This window comes from Phoxinus phoxinus (assembly GCF_949152265.1).
Source record: "Phoxinus phoxinus genome assembly, chromosome: 5".
NCBI classification, from domain to species: domain Eukaryota; kingdom Metazoa; phylum Chordata; class Actinopteri; order Cypriniformes; family Leuciscidae; genus Phoxinus; species Phoxinus phoxinus.
The window spans coordinates 23,620,134-23,639,282 of NC_136880.1; the positions used below are offsets into that span (position 1 = coordinate 23,620,134).

At 35.9% G+C, this 19,149-nt stretch overlaps 2 protein-coding genes across 2 annotated transcripts; both read right to left on the minus strand.

Moving 5' to 3' along the window:
• Nucleotides 1–60: 60 nt before the first annotated feature.
• Nucleotides 61–3,141, minus strand: lmo4 (LIM domain only 4). Its single transcript, XM_079613572.1, has 4 exons — nt 2,868–3,141; nt 2,441–2,693; nt 1,566–1,662; nt 61–1,416 (listed from the first exon to the last, which is right to left on the minus strand). Exons 2-4 carry the CDS (start codon nt 2,674–2,676, stop codon nt 1,252–1,254), a joined length of 498 nt encoding a protein of 165 aa, XP_079469698.1. The 5' UTR covers nt 2,677–2,693; nt 2,868–3,141; the 3' UTR covers nt 61–1,251.
• Nucleotides 3,142–6,250: 3,109 nt separating this feature from the next.
• On the minus strand, nt 6,251–19,136 carry hs2st1a (heparan sulfate 2-O-sulfotransferase 1a). The gene is made up of 7 exons (XM_079612153.1): nt 18,637–19,136; nt 11,306–11,538; nt 10,883–10,968; nt 10,316–10,454; nt 8,696–8,793; nt 8,454–8,611; nt 6,251–8,368 (listed from the first exon to the last, which is right to left on the minus strand). The coding sequence occupies exons 1-7, from the start codon at nt 18,758–18,760 to the stop codon at nt 8,142–8,144; spliced, it is 1,065 nt and encodes a 354-aa protein (XP_079468279.1). The 5' UTR covers nt 18,761–19,136; the 3' UTR covers nt 6,251–8,141.
• Nucleotides 19,137–19,149: the final 13 nt, after the last annotated feature.

Sequence of the window (19,149 nt, forward strand, 5' to 3'; positions counted from 1 at the left end):
TATTACTATTTTATTATTTTTATTATTTGACAGGTAAATTAATGACAAATATTCAGATTTATGCAGGAGCAGCAACTTTTATTTATAAGTAGCATCCAATGTATTTTAGTTTAAAGGCAGAACATATCCTTACTACAGAATAATGAATCAATAATACTCAACAGAAATATGGACTGATAGTCACACTGGTTAAGAAGGCAGAAGCATACAGAAGTACATCAGTCATTCTTCTTGGCTGCATGATTCACAAAAAAAATATCCATATTGCAATAATTACAGATAAGGACATGATGGAATGGTCCTAAACGTATGACACATCAAACTTTTAATAATTTATGGTGTTTAATTTATTTTGTTGTAAACATTTAAAAGTATTTTTTCTGAATGCATAATATAATGGATTAATCCTGCATATAGCTATCATGTTAATGGTTGCTGTTAAATTCTCTTTTTTACAGCATTTCTAAAGTTACAGAGTGTCACTTCAGCCAACAGAGGGTGGTGTTCTCCATGAATTCGGTCAATATATTATGTAGAATCCATTTAAAATGAATCATAGTAACTTAAAACACAGCTCATATCTCACTTCAGTGATCTCACTGAAGAGATCATATCACTGAAGAGAGGTTTTTAATTATTGTGAACAAAGCAAATATTACTTCACAATACACTTTAAAGATTGGTACATTATAGCAAGCTTAAAATTAATTTAAAAAACAAACAAACAAACAAAAAACCCATTATGTTCTCCAAGAGATCATCTGGAGTGCTGTTTTAAAGGATACAGAGAATGTGGGCTCTCTGGGTGCTGCTAGAATTGATTTATGGACAGGTTAATTGCAGTGATACTGTAATTGCAGACCAGGAAGAATATCCGTATCAATACCAAAAGATAAACGTCACTCACACACACACACACCAGTGGAGGATGGTGTGTTTTCACTGCCTGAAAGTGAAGAACACATCACTATTTCAAAACTAACAAACACCAAAACTAAATTGCAGGTCCACAACATGTAAGAAAGGTCATTCTGTGCAAAACCAATTCATAATTGATTATGATACGCAAGGATGCTCGCTGATGATATTGCTTTATAGCTCCAACGGCTAACCTCATTTAAACTGCCAGATGTGATCATATACGATGAATTTCCACAATTTTAGACCTTCACAAAATAGACTGTAACTGACAAAGCAACTACTAGGAGCTCCATTAGGGTCTCTTTCTCAGAGCTCTGCAAAAAGATGAGCTCAGGACTTCTGTTTGGATATGTTGTGCTCCCTGAGTGAATCCAAGTGGTCGTTTCTGTGCACACAAGCTGTTGGCCTGTCCCGTTCACAGTACAGATTTCCATTCGCATAGTGAAAGCGGTCACCGGGTAGTAGCTGGTTGTGGCAGATTGAGCATACAAAACACTACAAGAGCAAAGAAAAAAATTCAATGAATAAAACATATTACAAGGCACCCGCACCCCACACACTTCAGCATATAAACTAGAGTAAAAATGTAGATAATTTATGAATGAACTGCATTTAAATAGATCAGTTTAATATGAGTAAGTTACCTTGACATGGAAAACATTGCCCTGTGCTCGCATAACCATTTCATTTGCTGGGATGGACTTGCTGCAAGTCCTGCAGGCTCCGCTGTTACCAAATAATCTGTAGTGAATATCATCACAGATGTCTTTTATTAAGCAAGTCATTAGTCTTTTTTTCTTCTTTCACAAACACAGAAAGCCATTTACAGCTTTTAAATCTACTTATTACATTGCTGTTTCAACTTTTGCCCACTTTGTTTCCCAATTTAAAGGGATAGTTCACCCAAAAATGATATTCTGTCATCATTTACTCACCCCACTTGGGACAAAAAGGAAGATATTTTTATTTTTCAATATCATAAAAGGAAATGCAATGGGGTCCAGTGTTTTGTTTTTACTTTAATCGTATGGACAAAAACTATAAATACTAAGTATTTTAAAATTATGTGTTCGGATTTACTTCATAATTTACTCACATAATTTACTCCACACCTGTATGAATTTAATTCTTCTGTGGAACACGAAAGACAATATTTTGAAGAAAGATGAGAACGGTTTCGAGTTCCCATTGACTTCCATTGCATTTTTTGCCCATATGAAAATCAATGGTAACCGAAACTGTTTGGTTATCAACATTCTTCAAAATACTGTGTTCCACAGAAGAATCAAGCGGATACAGGTTTGGAACGACATCAGGGTGAGTAAATGACAGAATTGTCTTTTTTTTTAGGTGAACTATCCCTTTAAGTCTATCATATTTTATTTATTACAGTGACAAAAGACTATATTAGACATACAAAATAACTGCTTTCATTTAATCTAATACATTAGTTTGCTCAGAATGTGAATGATGGTAAATTATTAGGGATTAAGATAAAGTGTTGTTCCTGTAGTCTGACCTTATATAGTCACTTTTGCAGAGGATCAAGCCATGCTTTGTGAAACACGATGAGCCCATTTCTGCCAGCTGGGCTTGGCAGCAGGAGCACTTGAGACAGTGGCAGTGCCAGTATCCATCCAAAGCAAACAGGAGGAAGCGGTCTAAAATCTTGCATCCACATCCAACACACCTCTTCCATGCCAGGGCCCCCATTCTGACATGAGGAGGTTGTGTATTACAAGCAGTGTTTACCATAATAAATGCGTCATTACCTAGAACAGAGTGAATGTAAACTGAACAGATGTTTCAATTATAAAACTGCACAAGAAACATAGACTGTATTCAACCAATGAGCCTCTATCTGTATGACACAGACAGAGAGATAAACAATCTTCCTAAAGTAAACAAATTCACACTTATTGTTTGGCACAAGCATGCGCACTTACCTGCTTCACAACTTCCAGATCATTTCATAGGCTCATAAATACAGAGAGGATCGCGTTCAGTCTGTCAGCTCGGATAGACGCAGACCATATCTTGTCTTTAGGCAAAAAAAAAAAAGAAATGTCACGAATAGAACTTCATTAACCTACATTTAAACGAACTCTCGTTGGCATATCATCATGAGGTCTGAGCATTGTAAATTAACGGCGCTGTTTCATTCACTGCTCGGTTAGCAGACTTCAATCCCCTTTAAACATCCGCGAGCTGACGTCAGGCGCGCTTCAGCCAATCAGCAGTCACTTAAATTTTGGTCTCACGATGAGGCAGATGCAATATTTAAATGCTGGATTATTGATGTTATCTGAATTGGGTCGATCGTCATTTGACTATACTATTTAAATTTTACTAGTAAATTACAAAATTTTCTCGCAGAAATTGAATTGTCAAAGTGACTTTAAGTTTAGAAGTGCCTCATATTTCACGAGTCATTTACAATGGAGCCTTAATCACCCAACACCGGCACACACACACACTGCGTCATGGCCAAATCACTATGAAAAGAAACCTTGACAGCAGTCTGATTGGGAGATAATAGAAAATCATCCGTGAGAAAAGGATCCTGCCTTTCTTATCATCTGTCTGTCATTTAGCCATGATTACCATCAGATTAAATACAATCAAAGCAGTTTGGTAGAAAAGTGGTAGTCATGGTAACCAAGGAAAACTGTTTATCTTAATTCAAACATGTGCACTCTAGATTACAGAGATGTAGGAGCTGAGAGGGAGGAAAGAGGGTTGTTTTTTGTTGGCTTCTGTCATTCATTATGGTGTATTATGTCACCATTCAATGCAGAAAATTAGTCTCTGATGACATGACAAAGCCATAAGAGTAGCTTAGTGTTGATGTGCTGTTTGCTTTGAGGAACTAAAACCTTCTAACCTCAGGCCTCAGGTTTGTTGCTAATATCTGCAAACTGCAATCTGTTGTATGAGAAAAGTGTATTATACTACCATTTAAAAAAACTGTTTAATTCACATCCTGAAAAAAGAAATGCACAGTCAAAGTACAGTGACAATGTTTTAGGTGTTACGGGATGGCATATTGGCGCCTGTATATATTTTACAATTTTAACCACACATGTTATTGAGATATAAAGTTAATATAGGAATCTACTTGATCTGCTTTTTTTACCTTAACATGTATGTTAAAACAGGTGGTGAATGAACAGCCACATGATAAATTCAAGTTCATTGTACGTGGCCTGTCCAAGAAACATGGCCAATACTATAGACGGTCACACTTACAGTTAATCAATTAACTGTTTTTTTTCTTTTCTATAAAACTTACAAAAAATGTTTAACTGTGTACAGTAAAAAGAGACATATGGACACATGAACATGAATTTGCATGAAGCCAGACTAACCTCAGCACAAATGTAATTATCAATGTTCTACATGAGCTATTACTTTTTTCAGCCCTTATTGTTGGTTTTGCCTGTCTAGATTTCCTGTAAACAAGACTAGCACCCCCCATCTCCTAGATCATTATGTTTATGTAATGAGGTCACAGTCGTTGATCTAATGGCGGAACGCAAAGTTTGAAATGTGTGTGGAAGGGGAGGGCGTAATGGAAAAATAAGTAATTTTCTCCACATCTCCATTACTTTAAGTCATTTTCTCCACATCTCCATTACTTTAATTGTTTACTGAGCAGAGGCATGTTGTGATGTTCCAGGTAAAGCACAGGATCATTAACAAAGAGTGTGAGCTGTCTTAACACATACAGTTAGATAAACATCAGATGGAAACCGTGAGACAGAGGCCTCATTATTTAGAGCCGGAACCAGCCGATGTCTTTATAGCACAAGATTTTCATTATTGCTCAATAATTAAATCTGCGAAACATTTGACAATGATGTGCGTTTCTGTCCTGGTGATTAGAAGAACATTTCCAAACAAATCTACCAAATTACTTTAGCTGGTTATTTTAACGAAACTATTTCCTCTAATTAATGTATCCTTTCCCCACTGACTATAGCCAACAATTATGATGTTCATTAAAAATGAAGGGAAGCTGGACTGTCGATCAAACACAGAAAGGGATTGTTTGAAAGGCCCTTTATTTGTTGCTGTGACAGCTCAATCACCCATCATGATCTAACCGGGGGGAGGTAAAAACCGCCAACAATGACCATCAGAGGCTACAGACAGCCCTTCATTTGAGTGCTAATTAGAAAAATTATATCTCTGAAAGGCAGCCTGGTATCTGTTCCCAGTGTGTTGAGAGAGACAAGCTGAGGAGACAACAACGAGTTAATAGAAAAATTAATTATTTACACTATTATCTAGGCCATGCCATTGAAAGAATGACTCAATAATGCTTTAATTGTGTTGCTGATTACATTTCCACTGAGATGGACTCAAAAGCATTTCACCCCTCTGATGTTATTAAATGTACTGTATGTGCTCTGATGAGATAACAGGGATATTGCACTGGTACACACATCACTTCTTGAGCACATCTCGTGTGTTCATGTCAGCGGTGTGGAAGAAGAGAGGTTACAGACCATTGGGTCACACAGTTATTCTAGATAAAGTTTATGGTGGTTAAAACAAAACAAAAATTCTTTAGAAAAGACAAGCATACCCCATACCCGTGCAAAAGTTTGAGGTCAGTGCGTTTTTTTTATATATTTTTTAAATAAATTAATACTTTCATTGAGCAAGGATGCATTAAAAATATTGGCCTTTGAATCTAAAGATGACCTTGATTGATACTGATGTCACTTTCACATTTAATACATTTGCTTGAGTGTGAACGTGGTTGTTTTAGTCTGTTTTTATATGTGTTAAATAGCGCCACAACGTCATACGCCTTGAGCAGAATGATGGTTATGTTGTATGCTACCATTCAAAAGTTTGGGGTCAGTAAGATTTGATTTTTTTTTTAAAGAAATATATTCAAGAGCGACGCATTGAATTGCATCTATAGTGACAGAAAATACATTTATAATGTTCATGATATCTATTTCAAATAAATGCTGTTCTTTTGAACTTTCTATTCATCAAAGAGTCCTGCAAAAAAATGTAAGACGGTTTCCACAGAAATATTAAGCAACTGGTTTTAACATTCACAGTAATAAGAAATGTCTCTTCAGCAGTAAATCATCATTAGAATGATTTCTGAAGGATCATGTGACACTGAAGACTGCAGGCCTAATGATGCAGAAAATTCAGCTTTGCCATCACAGGATTAAATTACATTTATAAATTGTAATATTTAACGATAATACTTTCACCACATTTTTGATCACATAAATAGACTACATGAGACTTTAAAAAAAAAAAAAAACATAAAAAAAAATAGTACCGATCCCAACCTTTTGAACAGTAGTATAGGTTTAATTTATGTTATTAGTTACAAAAAAGGCAAAGCAAATTAAAAAATAAACAAATGAAGTCTAATTTAATTTGATCATTTAATGCCCTACTTCTGGTGGCCCTCCTTATATTTTAGGTTCTCCTTTGTGTTTTTTTAGTAGAGAAACAGACTATGCCATTTTATCAATATTATAATCAATAACAGAGAAGAAAAAATCTAAACAAATAAAGCTCTTTTTATTATAGCTGACATATCCAAAATCTGTTTTCAAATCTACCTCAACACTGTCAGCAGAAAAGAGCAAAGCTCCTGAAGTCTCATTTATTTAAAATGAAAAAGGAAAGAAAAAAAAATAGAGCAAATACAGGCTCACGTGGTGGCACTGTGAAAGAAAGATAGTAAAACTGCAGCTATACTCTAGTGTTTCATACAGTACAGATTGGTTTTGATTATCTAAAAACATTCAAAATATATTTTTTTAAGTAAGTGATCATTTGTCACAAAGACCATACTGTTCAACTCATATTTTGTCTTGGAGATTTTGGAGGGAAATGTGCAATGCAACACCCATTTCATGCACATACGTGTGAATAGTAGAGATCATGTACATAGAAAAACTGAAATTGTATAATAAACTCAGGACACATTTCCATTCTCAAAAAGACATCAGTTCCACTCTTGTAGTACTATTAACAAGGCAAGCAATTTCATATGATGGTTGCCTATTTCCACATTGATGTTGATAATGGCAATCTATGCAACTATACCAACATTTCACCTTTTTCACGATGAGATGTCACGTCATATTTACACCGGCTGTAATGACAGCTCTGTGTCATATAGGGGAAAAAAGGCACAGTCTGAATGAATCAGTCCAATTAACATAATTAAAGTCTATGATCTTTAAATCATAAAGCAGCAAACTAATGGTATGTTGCCATGAGAGGCTTGACAAGTCTTTGAAATAAAGTATGTTTGAACAATGTATAAAAAAAATACAATAAAATAACTGCTTACCAAGAATCAGTAACAGTACAATGATCCACATGCAGATCTATTCGTTTGTTTTTATCTTCAAATTCTTTATCCTCCCACATTAAAATGTTTGGTCCAACTGTAACTGACCAGTATTACATACATATTAGATAAAAAATATATTTTCTGAAATTGCTGAAAAACTGCAGGGATGAACCCCAAAGTTCTGATTTAAAAATGGCAAACAGCAATTGTGGATACATTTTAAAACAAAACAAATCTGATCTGCTATATTAAAGGCAAAATATATATGTTAACAATGTAAAATACATACATCCACATCACATCTGTGTATTTCCAATAAATTCCATAAACCGTATTTTAAAAGTCCAAGAAAAAGTACTCATTTTACTACTGAAAGAAAATACTAGACTTTCTCAGCTTGATGAAGAACTTCAAGAATGTTTAGTAGTCATCTGTACTCTTTTCACACTTTAAAATAAGATGTAAAAAGCCCCAAAACAGCATCAATCGGTCAAAATTTTTTAAACAAATCAAAACAACAACAACCATTAATGTATTAAATAAGGATCAAAGAAAGAAATGTGACAGCACCTGTATAAAACCCAAATGGCAGAAAGGTGGTGGTTGTCTTGAATAATGACACGGACAAGATCTCAGTCACTTTTAATGCACATTTGAGAGCTTTTAACTCTTCATTGAAATGATATACATTATAATGGGAATAGATAATGCTCATGACAGCTGTTTGGCCCCAAGACTCTTCCCTGTGGCACATACTAGATTCAGCTGTTTGAAATGAACACATCCAGATGGAGAAGAGTCAGGCAGAATACACATATCAATGTAATGTGTCCTCCTCCAGTGTTTCCGACCACAGCATACAGCGTTTATGGTCTCAGGTAGTCTTTGGGTAGATTTTCTCGTAGAAAAAGTTCTGTGCCAGTAGGTAAAGCTCTCCATCTTTTTCTCTCACTGCATGAGCCCGAACGTACTGGAATTGCTCTAGTGCAAACTCATAAAACTCATTTTCCATTTTCCAGATGTCTGACTGCTGCAGTCTGGCTATAGACTCTTTAGTGGGTGGCTTCTTCTCACTCGTTTTCCTTAGGTGCGATTTCTTCCCTTTAAAAAAAATGGACAAATAAAAGTTGATCATTTAAGTTTTAATGTTTTACATATTCACTTAAGAACTTATATTGCATCATACCTGTCCGAAAGAGCTCTGTGGCCCCCTTAAAAAAGCGAGGAAGTGCCGCCTCCAACATCATAACAAAGTCTTCCAACTCCTCTGTCACCCCAACTAGCATATATTCATTCACCAGGTTGTATTTGGCTTGCTCCAAAGCCCATTTGCTGCCAATGTTCCTGTAAAAAAATAATTAAGAAGATGTAACAAGAGTCCTAAAAGGGATATACCCGAAATACACATAAAGACACTGAACGGCCTACCAGCACTCAGAGTAATGACCACAGAAGAAGGGAATCTGAAGCCACAGTTTCTCTGGAGCACAGTCAGATCCTCCAGCAGCTACACACTCATCAAACGTCTGAAACACACGCAGATCGTACAGTTTACAAATAGACTTTCTAGGTTCAGTTTTTGATAAGACCAAAAGTTAAGCTCAATTGACAGCTGTGACAAGCAGGGCAGGGCCGAGAGCCGTGGGAACGGAGCGAGTGTTAATGAGCGTCACCTGTGCACCACACCGGTCTCCAGTCCCACGGAGGAGCTCCAGAAGGATAAAAGGAGGAGTGACAACAGTAATAGGATGAGAGAGGACCAGGCCTAGGGCATTTATGTTGTTTTATTGTGTTTATATGCGGCAGTTGTCCGTGAGGGGCTGACGCTTTACTTTCGCTTTGTTGTTTGTTTATTTTTGGGATTTAAAGGGATGGTATAATGCCCTTTTCACAAGATGTAAAATAAATATCTGATGTCCCCAGAGTGTGTATGTGAAGCTTTAGCTTAAAATAAAAAAAAAGTTGTCACTTTTTGAGGGTGAGCAAAAACGCCACGTTTTGTGTCTGTCCCTTTAAATGCAAATGAGCTGCTGCTCCCAGCACAGGGGGCGGAGCTACAACAACTTGTGTCCTTTCTTAGCAGCTCCGATTACCTCACACAGACATGCACAGAAAATTTCAAAAACTTTTAGCCTTTTATGTTCAAACCGGAGTCAGAAAGATGGAGAGACTTAAGAATTAGTGACAACATGTAGACAACATTTCTGAAAGGTTAGTTTGTTGTAGTTCTTAAAAAGCAATAGCTTTAAAATAAAATATTTCCCTTTGCTTTGAACTTTGAGCGTCGTAACTTTGCAGATGTTGTTTATGCTCAAACAGCAAAACAGCAAACAAAGTTTATGTTGAACATTCGCCGGTTCCCGCCTCCTTCTTTCCTAAACTTGAACATTGCTACACCAACAGCAAAAAAAAATAAACAAAAAAAACATTTTTTGTTGTGGTAAAAATCATGCTTACAGTAACGCAAGTATGGCAAGTAAAAAACAGGGCCAGCGTTAAAGAAAGTTAAAAAGCACACATCTGAATATCATTTTTTGTATTCAAAAATATTTTATAACTTTATATTATTTTAAATGGTATTTATAAATCCATTCTTATATAATAATATATAAATAGATAATACTTATGAAATAAATATGCAATTATATTTTAAAATATGATTTATTAATAACATTAATATTAACTATATTTATTAATAATATATTAATATTATTCTTTTATATCATATTCTTTAACACCATAGCATTTGCAAAAAAATATAAATTTATAATAAACGAATTTTATAATTCAATAATATTTTAAATAAAATGTATGAATAATATAATAATATCTAAATGTTAGTAATATTAAATGTATTGGTAATATTATTAATATCATTATTTATATATATTATTTTTATTTATTATTTTATGTTTTTATAAAAACTAATTATAAAACGTTTTGTGAAATTAAACTTCAGTACCTCATAGTCATGAAATTCAGAATAATTAAAAATAGACAAAAGAACTTTTAACACTTGAACTCCCAAATCAAAAACACCAAAATCACCTTTTTGTCTCCTTGCTTTCTGCGTCGTAGGCCGGGTCTGTAGTCATCACCAAAGCGCAAGAAATAGTAGTAAGACACCAGACGCTCAATGGGGTCCCGGATAACATTTATGTAAACGGGCTTTTTCTTCACTCCAAATCTGATGAAGGATGGGAAAGGAACTGTCAAGCTCTGCATTTCATGTTTTATTCCTAGTGAATACATTGTATTAGTACAGTAGGATTAACAGATGTTTTTGGCATCAAGGCATGATTAAATATTTACTTTATGCATGTAGATGCATAGAAGTATGTGAATTTGACCAGATTTGTAAAAGATACAGGGAGACCTAGAAAACAGGAAACTAGTAACAATATGATGGTTTCGTTCAAAATCAGATGCTAGAAGCGTGCTGCAATTCTTTTCAGAGCCACCAGGAGTCAGAAGGATACTTTTTTTTCACTTCATTGATGTTGGCACCAAATGTAAAACTGAAACCCTTCTAAAGAGCATTTTTCATGCAAATACAATGACCCCAACAGACTGAGGGAATTTGCACAGGGAACAACGAGAGCACATAATACACACTTGGTGAAATCCAGGAAGGAAACATGTCCGTGGTAGAACGCAGGCTTCATCTCCTTCCATAATGTCACATTCTTTACAAACCGTACCTGAAACATAAATAAACAATGTTAAAAAATAAAAATCACTTAAGAACATGCTCTGAAGAAAAAATTAAATAAAATCAAAAGGTCAACCTTCTTAGAAATTCATGATAGAAATGTACCCATTTTAAGTCCCCTCAAGCCTCATGAATGATATACCATAAAGGCACCATACCATAACATCTGCCGTATTGCTCTATCAAAGAAAATGCTTTGTGTCATTTAGAAGCTGTTTGGATAATTTGAGTAAACATTTGGATCCTTCCAGCATTATAATCTGTTGTTTGGATGGCTGTAAGCGGGAGGCACAACAGTGAACATGCACAAATGATACAAAACTGACCTGATCCTGAAGGGACATGACAGGATTGTTTTTGGTGGTATTGATGTGCAGCACATGGTAGTGGTTCTTGTTGCACAGGTCATAGGCAATGTTGGTGAAGGAGGTACTGGCTGTTTTGGGCACTCTGTTGTAGATGACCACCAAATCGTCCTCCTTTACCATGGCCTCCTTCACCCCCTCTTGAATGTGCCGTTGCTCAATCTCTCGTACCTCATGTCTGGCAATGGCCCGTTCTGCAAAGTATGGGGAGAGATATTTAAACTAACGTGTTTAGCCTCAAAGAACAAAAGATTATTTAGTTTTTTGCATAATTCGTTTAAAAAACTTTCCAACAAACTACTGCAAATAAACCTGCCATATACCAGATTCATACAGGAATACTTCCAAGTACTGCATGTTGAGGAAACAGAACGGCAAAGAATACTATATTAATACCGGTAATTATATCCTAAAGGAAAATATGTCTTTCATTATAAAATTATATTATAATAATACTACGTATAATCAACTAGTAAGGGATTCACATTTGATAATATTCTTACATTACATTTTTTTGACAAAGGTAAAAGAACACTTAATTTTCCAGAATGGTCTATTTATATACTGTATTATTATTTTTTATATATATTTTTTTCTTTTAATATATTATACACAGTAACACTTAAAAATGTTAAGCAGCAACAACTGTTCAACATTGATAATAATAATAATAATAATAATCAGAAATGTTTGATTTGAATGATTGAATGATTTCTGAAGGATCATGTGACACTGAAGACTGGAGTAATGATGGCAGCCTTAGTGCTATTAGTATTAGAGTAATGCAAATACAGTGAATTCATGAACAAAATGCAGAGGTTGAACCAGAACGGTCCAATGGCCTTGTAATCCTCGTGAGATCTTGAGATAGAACTTTGACAGTTTACACGATGCGGTGACAGAAGCGTGTGAATGTGAGCTGGAGAACGGGCAGCTGCTACGGTGAGGTGATGATGTCAAGCCAACCACGGCACATTCCCGCTCAGCTCCGACTGCTCTCGAGTCTCTAACCATCACATGTGGACAACTGGTATCGCCCATGACAACAACTGTTGCTATGCCACATTATGATGTCAAACTCTCCCACGACAACAGAGAATCTTGTCACTCATGCAAAAAGATGTTGTTATTTTAAAATTGTGAGAGAGAAAAAAACACTCCTGAAAACTAAACCTAAACCTAGAGAATAAGAAATTTGCCTCTGACCTATTTTTTCTAACTTGTTTTCGGGTGTGCTGAGCTGTAATGGAAAATGTTTGACTCTGAGGTAAAAGAGTCGTCAGGGTTCAAGCATTTATGGGTAGACGTGACTGTTTCACCATCTCATTACGGGTGCAATACCCAGCCTAATGTAATAATATAATTGTACGTTAATGAGAAAAACACCCTGAACCATTCCCTATTTCCTACATGATGGACACACAACTGCTGCTTTATGCTGAATGAAAGCGCTCATTTAAAAACAGACAGACGGCAAGAGGGCCCTCAGGCTGACAGTGTGTAACTGATGCTATGGATGACTGCAGATATTCACTTCTATTGGCCTTCACACACTGCCTTCTCTAATAAGCACATCTTCACAAGTACAATAACCTATAAAATCTTACTGTTTTTTTCTTGTACCCTGAAAACATTACTTAAAATAAATTTTTGCAGTTGCTGTAGTGTTTTTCGAGCAATTCACATCTACACTTTCCCTAAGAAAAGGAATAAATATATAGCAAAAAAAATAAAATAATAATAATATAATAAGCATTTATTAAAACCTGGGCCAATTACACTTACTTTTTCGGTCCAGATCTATTATGTTACTCAAAAACATGCAAAAAAAAAAAAAAAAAAATGCAATTCATACATACAATGTCTTGAATACATCTCTACTAAGATGATTATGTTTATAAATTCTAAATTATTTATATTTTATTGGGGACATAATTATTCATGATATTTGTGGGGGGAAATTATTATTCATTATCACAGAAAAAATCATAGAAAAATATTACATGTAAGCAACAATATTTAATATATATATATTTATATATATATATATATATATATATATATATATAAAAGAGAGTTTGTTATTTTGTCACTGACCCAAATATACATTTAGAGAGAATACAAAAATCTAAAACAATTCATGATGGGAAATGACAGTGCAAAATCTGAGTGTCTTGTTCCAGTAAAGGTCAAAAATTATAAGATGAGCGAATGAAATTGAATATCTACAAGTGTCAAGCTGCTCAGGAGGGGACGAGGATTTATGGCAGTCAGCTGCCAAACCTGACGAGTTATACTCTGACTGATGTCTTTTCAATACTTCAAATCAGGTTACAGTCTTTCCTTAGATAGAACAAAATAAATCCAGTCAGATTTCCCTCTGAGAGTCTCTACAACATGGAGGTCACTGTGGGGTCATTTCTACGTTAATGCTTGAAGAAAGTGACATTATCATGCCACAACAACATTTACAGCCTTGGTAGAGTGAAGGCTGAGGGAGAGAAATGCAGTGCGTCCCAATTCGCATACTATCTGTCCTAAATAGTATTCGAAAATATAATTAGTACATCCCAAATAGTAGTATGTTGAAATGAGTGTTCCAAAGATACCCGGATGGTCTACTATTTCCGGTCAGAATCCAAAGTGCAGATCGATGCGCACTCTAGCGGCTAATATTGCCCACAACCCATTGCGCGTTGGACGAGGATTCGATTAGAACTACAAACACGAGTAAAATGTGTTTTTTTTTTAAACTACAGACATGGAGGATGTGCGAGTCCTCCTCCTCTCTTATGTAGAGAGAGGTTGAGATAAAGGAGTTTGAGAGTGATTAATTATCAGTATCTAACCTGACAAAAAAGTATTTATTCAATGTTGTCCACATCATATTTCATCTGCAGCAGCATTGTGAACTTTTGTAAAGATACGTTGGTTTAGCCATTAACTTTTAAATGCATCATTATACTCAAATTGCAAACACATGAGGACTGTCTCCGCATAAAAGACTCACGACTGGCAGATCAACGTGCTACAACATTTCTCTCCTAAACAGTAGGAAATCAAATTAGATTTAATGGAGGATTTTAACTGTGACAAGATGATTGAGTAAGCAATGTAAGTATAGGCGAATTTAGGACGCAGCATCGGAGTGTAGTGTGCTTTCACACTTGGCTCGATTGCCTGGTCCGAAACAGAGTTCGATTGCTCCCCCCTCCCCCACTAGATTGAGTTCACATTATTATTTGGGTTGTTTACCCCTGTTGCATGGTAATGGCGACGCAGGAGAAGGCTGCAAAATGCAGTGTTGCTCACATCACTTTTATATTTTGGTTTTTGAACCTTTGGATTTGTTTTTTTGTCATTGTTCTCTGTATTGACAGCACTCCAAATTTACAAAAAAAATTAGCTCAATGTTAAAATTGACCAGAGTTCTCCTTTAAAGGTGACATATGCAGGTTTTTTACCTTAACTGAACAGCTTCGGAGTCATTGGAATGGTTATATTACTTTTTTTCGGTTGAATGGTGGTCGTCTCGCACCCCCCTATCGCCTGTGAGCGGAAAAAACACCCTTGCGGCCGCAGTGTCAGGACGCATCGCGTGATATCAGGTCTCGCGGTGTAACGAATTCCTTTACCTAAAAAAAAAATCGGCTAAAATTATGTCATTATTGCGCTCCCTCACGCTGTTCAAACCCGTATGAAGACGACGTTTTAAAGAATGTCCCATCTGCTTTGATGCCGTTAATCTACTAGCCTCTGGTATCGGAGATTCGACAACAAGACTGTTGTCAAATATCTATTCCGAAGCTGTAAGGGGGAGCTCTATAGAGAAACCTGCGAGCAAAAAGCGAGAATTCAGCGAAGAAATTCCCGAAATTGCATAGCCCTGCCAGAGCCCGTATACGGAGAGCCTGGCCACTCCCTATTAAGTCCTATTGTATCGAATTTTGGTTGTAGTTCCACTGGGGGCGATCGCCCAAGTGCAAAATGAATGGGAGTCTATGGAGCTAGACGGCTAAATTTGTCTCTTTCACCCGATTGCCGTTGACTGAAGGATTGCCGTAAAACAGTATCTCTGGTCGTACAACGTGTATGACGTCATTGACATTTTAAAAGAGTTTTTAAAGCAAATAAGTGACTCTAAAAAATCTAACACCCAGCAATGTGTAATTTCTTTGCATCTCCTTTCGAATACAACATTCAAATTACTAGACAAAAAATTATATCCTGAGAAAAGTGGATTTTGAGGGGTATAGCTCCATAGACCTCCATTCATTCTGCACTCGTCCTGTGAGCGCCCTCATATGGAACCAGAGTGGAACTGCAACCAGTTCAGAAGCCGGAAGTTTACTGAGAGTGGCAGTTCTCCCCTTATTAGACATGCTCTGGCCCTGCTTTAAATACAAAAGAAAAACAGACATGAAGTATGTCCTGTGTACAAAGTGGCCATAAAAAATCGACTAAGAAATGCAGGCAGCTGTATGCCTCTGGTATTCAAGGGGGCTTTGAAGTTTTAATAAATAGTTAGCAAAGCATTAAGTTTATAATCTGCCCCAGGTTATGTAGCATCTGGTTATACTTAGTGAGATTTGGTATGCATAAGAAAGATTAGTATAAAGTGTGAGCACATTACCACAAATTTTTCAGTTTGTTTAACCATTAGGTTGAAATTATCATCATCACCCGTAGACTAAACGGTATTGATTTTTCTTTCAGTTGACTCATACAATTAATGTTTACAATTTACTGTTTTTACTTAATTTTTTGATCAAATACAGAGACTTTTTATTTTAAAAAACATCTTACCAACCCCAAACTTTTGAATGGCAGTCTATATATATATGATTACTTTACAAATAATATTTATTAGTTTGATAAATAAATGAAACATTATCATAAATGCATTGCATACACTTTTTAATTTTACATAAATTTTTAGCATTAAGTATTTTTTTAGTTTATGTCATGCGCTGGCTCTGAAACCTTTTCAACAACTAACAGTGCTTTCAAAGTCTTTAAGCTTCATAAACACATGGCTATTTTGGATCTAAAAATGTACAATAGTCAATGTGTTGGTGCCAAGCTATAACACATGGGCTTATGTTCTTTCACAGCCTCATCAGGGCTAAAAACAGTACCAATTTGAAGCGTGTTTAAAGGGATTCCCAGAACTTCCATTAGCAAATGGAGACAAACTACTATCAGGTTAGATATCAAATAACTTTTCCGATGCTGATGAACCGTGAAAGTGCATGTCAGCTGCCATCATTACAGAAAACCGGAAAGATAATAAATCAACATTTCAAATCGACGTGACATGAAGAATAGTCAGAAAACACTCCTGCAATTTTGAGGCACATAAAACAGTTTACACTAGATAGGTACTAAAGAGCCCATTTGTTCAGTCAAACAAGATGTGCAACAGGATGACAGTTTCAAAAACATCATCAATTTATGCAGTGCAAAGACTGACAGCTTTCTCCAGGTCTAACCAGATGGAAAACCTTCCTCTCACCTTTCTGCCTGTTAACGGCTCTCTCGTATAACTATTCATAGAGCAAAAACCTGTTTATGATGTAACTCAGCGTGGATGGTGGGAACCAGCTAACCTAAACAACAGCTTGCCAATTTTTAGTGGAAAGAACGTCGCTTATTCAAACAAACAAAGCATTATAACAACTTGAGTATAGCACAGATATATCTCTGTGAAGGTGCTGTGAAACAGATATGATGCAGAAGTGATGTGTTACAGTCAAACTGGTGTAGTATTCAGAATAGCCTGTACACTGTACAGGATATGAAATAGCCCATATCCGATCGCTCTATAGGCATGTGCGTTTGACATGTCTCACTAGTTAGACATGTGGCCTGTGTTTGGAATTACAGCAGCACTCAACCAAAATACAAAAGCCCCATATTGACAAGTGTACTTCACAGAATTTTAAAAAAACGATCTTGTTATTTTCAATTGATTACCGGTAGTTGTAATGACAGGATTAATTTCACAGACAGGATTGCAAAAAGGGTTTTAAGAATACCAGGCTGAAGGTATTCTTAACTTCCTTAGATAATTCTGTACAACATCGTTAGATATTTAAATGCATTTATTATAACATTTTTAAAATCAAAATCAAAATCAGTCTTCATCCTGAAGATCCTCGTTCCATATTTCAAGTGCTTCATCTCACTCAGCTCTTGTGAGGTATACAGTTTAAAACTATATTCTTCTAATTAAGCGCTAAGGTCTATATTTTCTGTGACACACACAGCCATGCTGTGCAAGCTGTCACATACACTCACATTAAAATTTTTGAGGTTAATAGTTAATGCTTTTGAAAGAAGTCTCTTATGCTCACCAATGTTGCATTTCTTTAAACAGTAATATTGTGAAATATGAATGAAATTTAAAATAACTTTTCTATTCGAATACATTTTAAAATGTCATTTTTCCTGTGATGGCAAAACTGAATTTTCAACATCATTACCACGGTCTTCAGTGTCACATGATCCTTCAGAAATCATTCTGATTTGCAGCTCAAGAAACATTTCTTCTTATTATAATTTTTTTACATAGCTGTGCTGTACATGTTATAAATCTTTATTAACACATTTTTACTGTCAATTTTGGTTAATTTAATTAATTCTTGTTAAATGTATTTCTTATAAGAATTTTTTTTTTAGGAAATTCCACTCATTTTAAGCAGGTCCTGTTAATAATAATAAACAGAGCAATTCCAATAGTGTCTCTAACAAGACACACCTGAAAAATTAAAGGGCTATTGGATTTAATATGCATTTATGGTGATTATGTCAATACTGTAAGTTTTCTGTAAGTTCATATTGAGTGAGGGGCAAGGGAAAAACACACAGTAACTCTAGCAGGAGAATCCTGCCAAACATGTTGAATAGATGAATCCCAAAAAATGTTGCTTGTATTTTCTTCAGTTGATTAATAGCCTGTTTTGTCCCAGTCCTTAGAATCTGTTCTGATGCAGTAGGTCGGTAGTGCAAGTCAAGAGATATATGCTTCGTAGGAAAATATTCATTGCACAACTAGGGGAGTCAAAACTGATATAAGATCTTGCTTGAATGAAAATGCAGCTGCTGTCTGAGACATGATGGACCATGTCGTCCAAACATACACACATTACCTCCTTCAAAACAGTACTGAGGACACAAATCACATATTTATAAAGTTGCTTAATGATCATGTTAACCAATTGGAGCAATTCAACAGACTACGCTGATTTTTAGTCAAGAAATTATTTCAAAATACTTTGGAAGACTCTTACCCAGCTTCCCCCGTGACTCCTCAAGCTTCTGAATTTGGTTTTCCAAAAAGATCATCGTAATGGCGAAGGCCAACAGAGCCAGGAGCTGAAACTTCGGCGGCATCTTTAACCTTAAAAGCCCCATTAAAAAATCCAGCACAGAGAGGACATACCGTGACCGAGAACTTTATGACACAGTTCTATGGATGCAACGAGCAGTGCTGTTATTTTATGATCCCCATATCAGTCCTCGAACAGAAACACAGCGACCTACACTACAATGGACGCTTACTATCCCAACAAAAACGGTTATGCTTATATTGTATACTTTGCTGCATGAATCAGAACAGCTCCGACTCTACCGTACTTGAGTAGCAGCTGTACTGTACGTTCAGTTGTTGTTAAATCCTGGGAAGTAAAGGCACGTTGTGTCAGTGCGCATGCGCAATCGCCGGGTGCGTTTGACGTCAGGCGGTCAGCTGTCGCTCTGGAGAATCTCACTTCACTCCTCTACATTCACTGTCTTTACATCAA

What these genes read in the sequence shown, in the direction of transcription:
- lmo4 (XM_079613572.1), bottom strand. Translation starts at nt 2,676, where the DNA reads ATGGTAAACACTGCTTGTAATACACAACCTCCTCATGTCAGAATGGGG. An exon ending in TGCAAAAGTGACTATATAAG is followed by an intron (nt 1,663 to 2,440) that starts GTCAGACTACAG and finishes TATTCACTACAG; the next exon opens with ATTATTTGGTAACAGCGGAG. An exon ending in GCAATGTTTTCCATGTCAAG is followed by an intron (nt 1,417 to 1,565) that starts GTAACTTACTCA and finishes TTGCTCTTGTAG; the next exon opens with TGTTTTGTATGCTCAATCTG.
- hs2st1a (XM_079612153.1), bottom strand. Translation starts at nt 18,760, where the DNA reads ATGGGGCTTTTAAGGTTAAAGATGCCGCCGAAGTTTCAGCTCCTGGCT. An exon ending in TCCTTCCTGGATTTCACCAA is followed by an intron (nt 10,455 to 10,882) that starts GTGTGTATTATG and finishes ATCCTTCATCAG; the next exon opens with ATTTGGAGTGAAGAAAAAGC. An exon ending in GAAAGCAAGGAGACAAAAAG is followed by an intron (nt 8,794 to 10,315) that starts GTGATTTTGGTG and finishes CGTGTGTTTCAG; the next exon opens with ACGTTTGATGAGTGTGTAGC.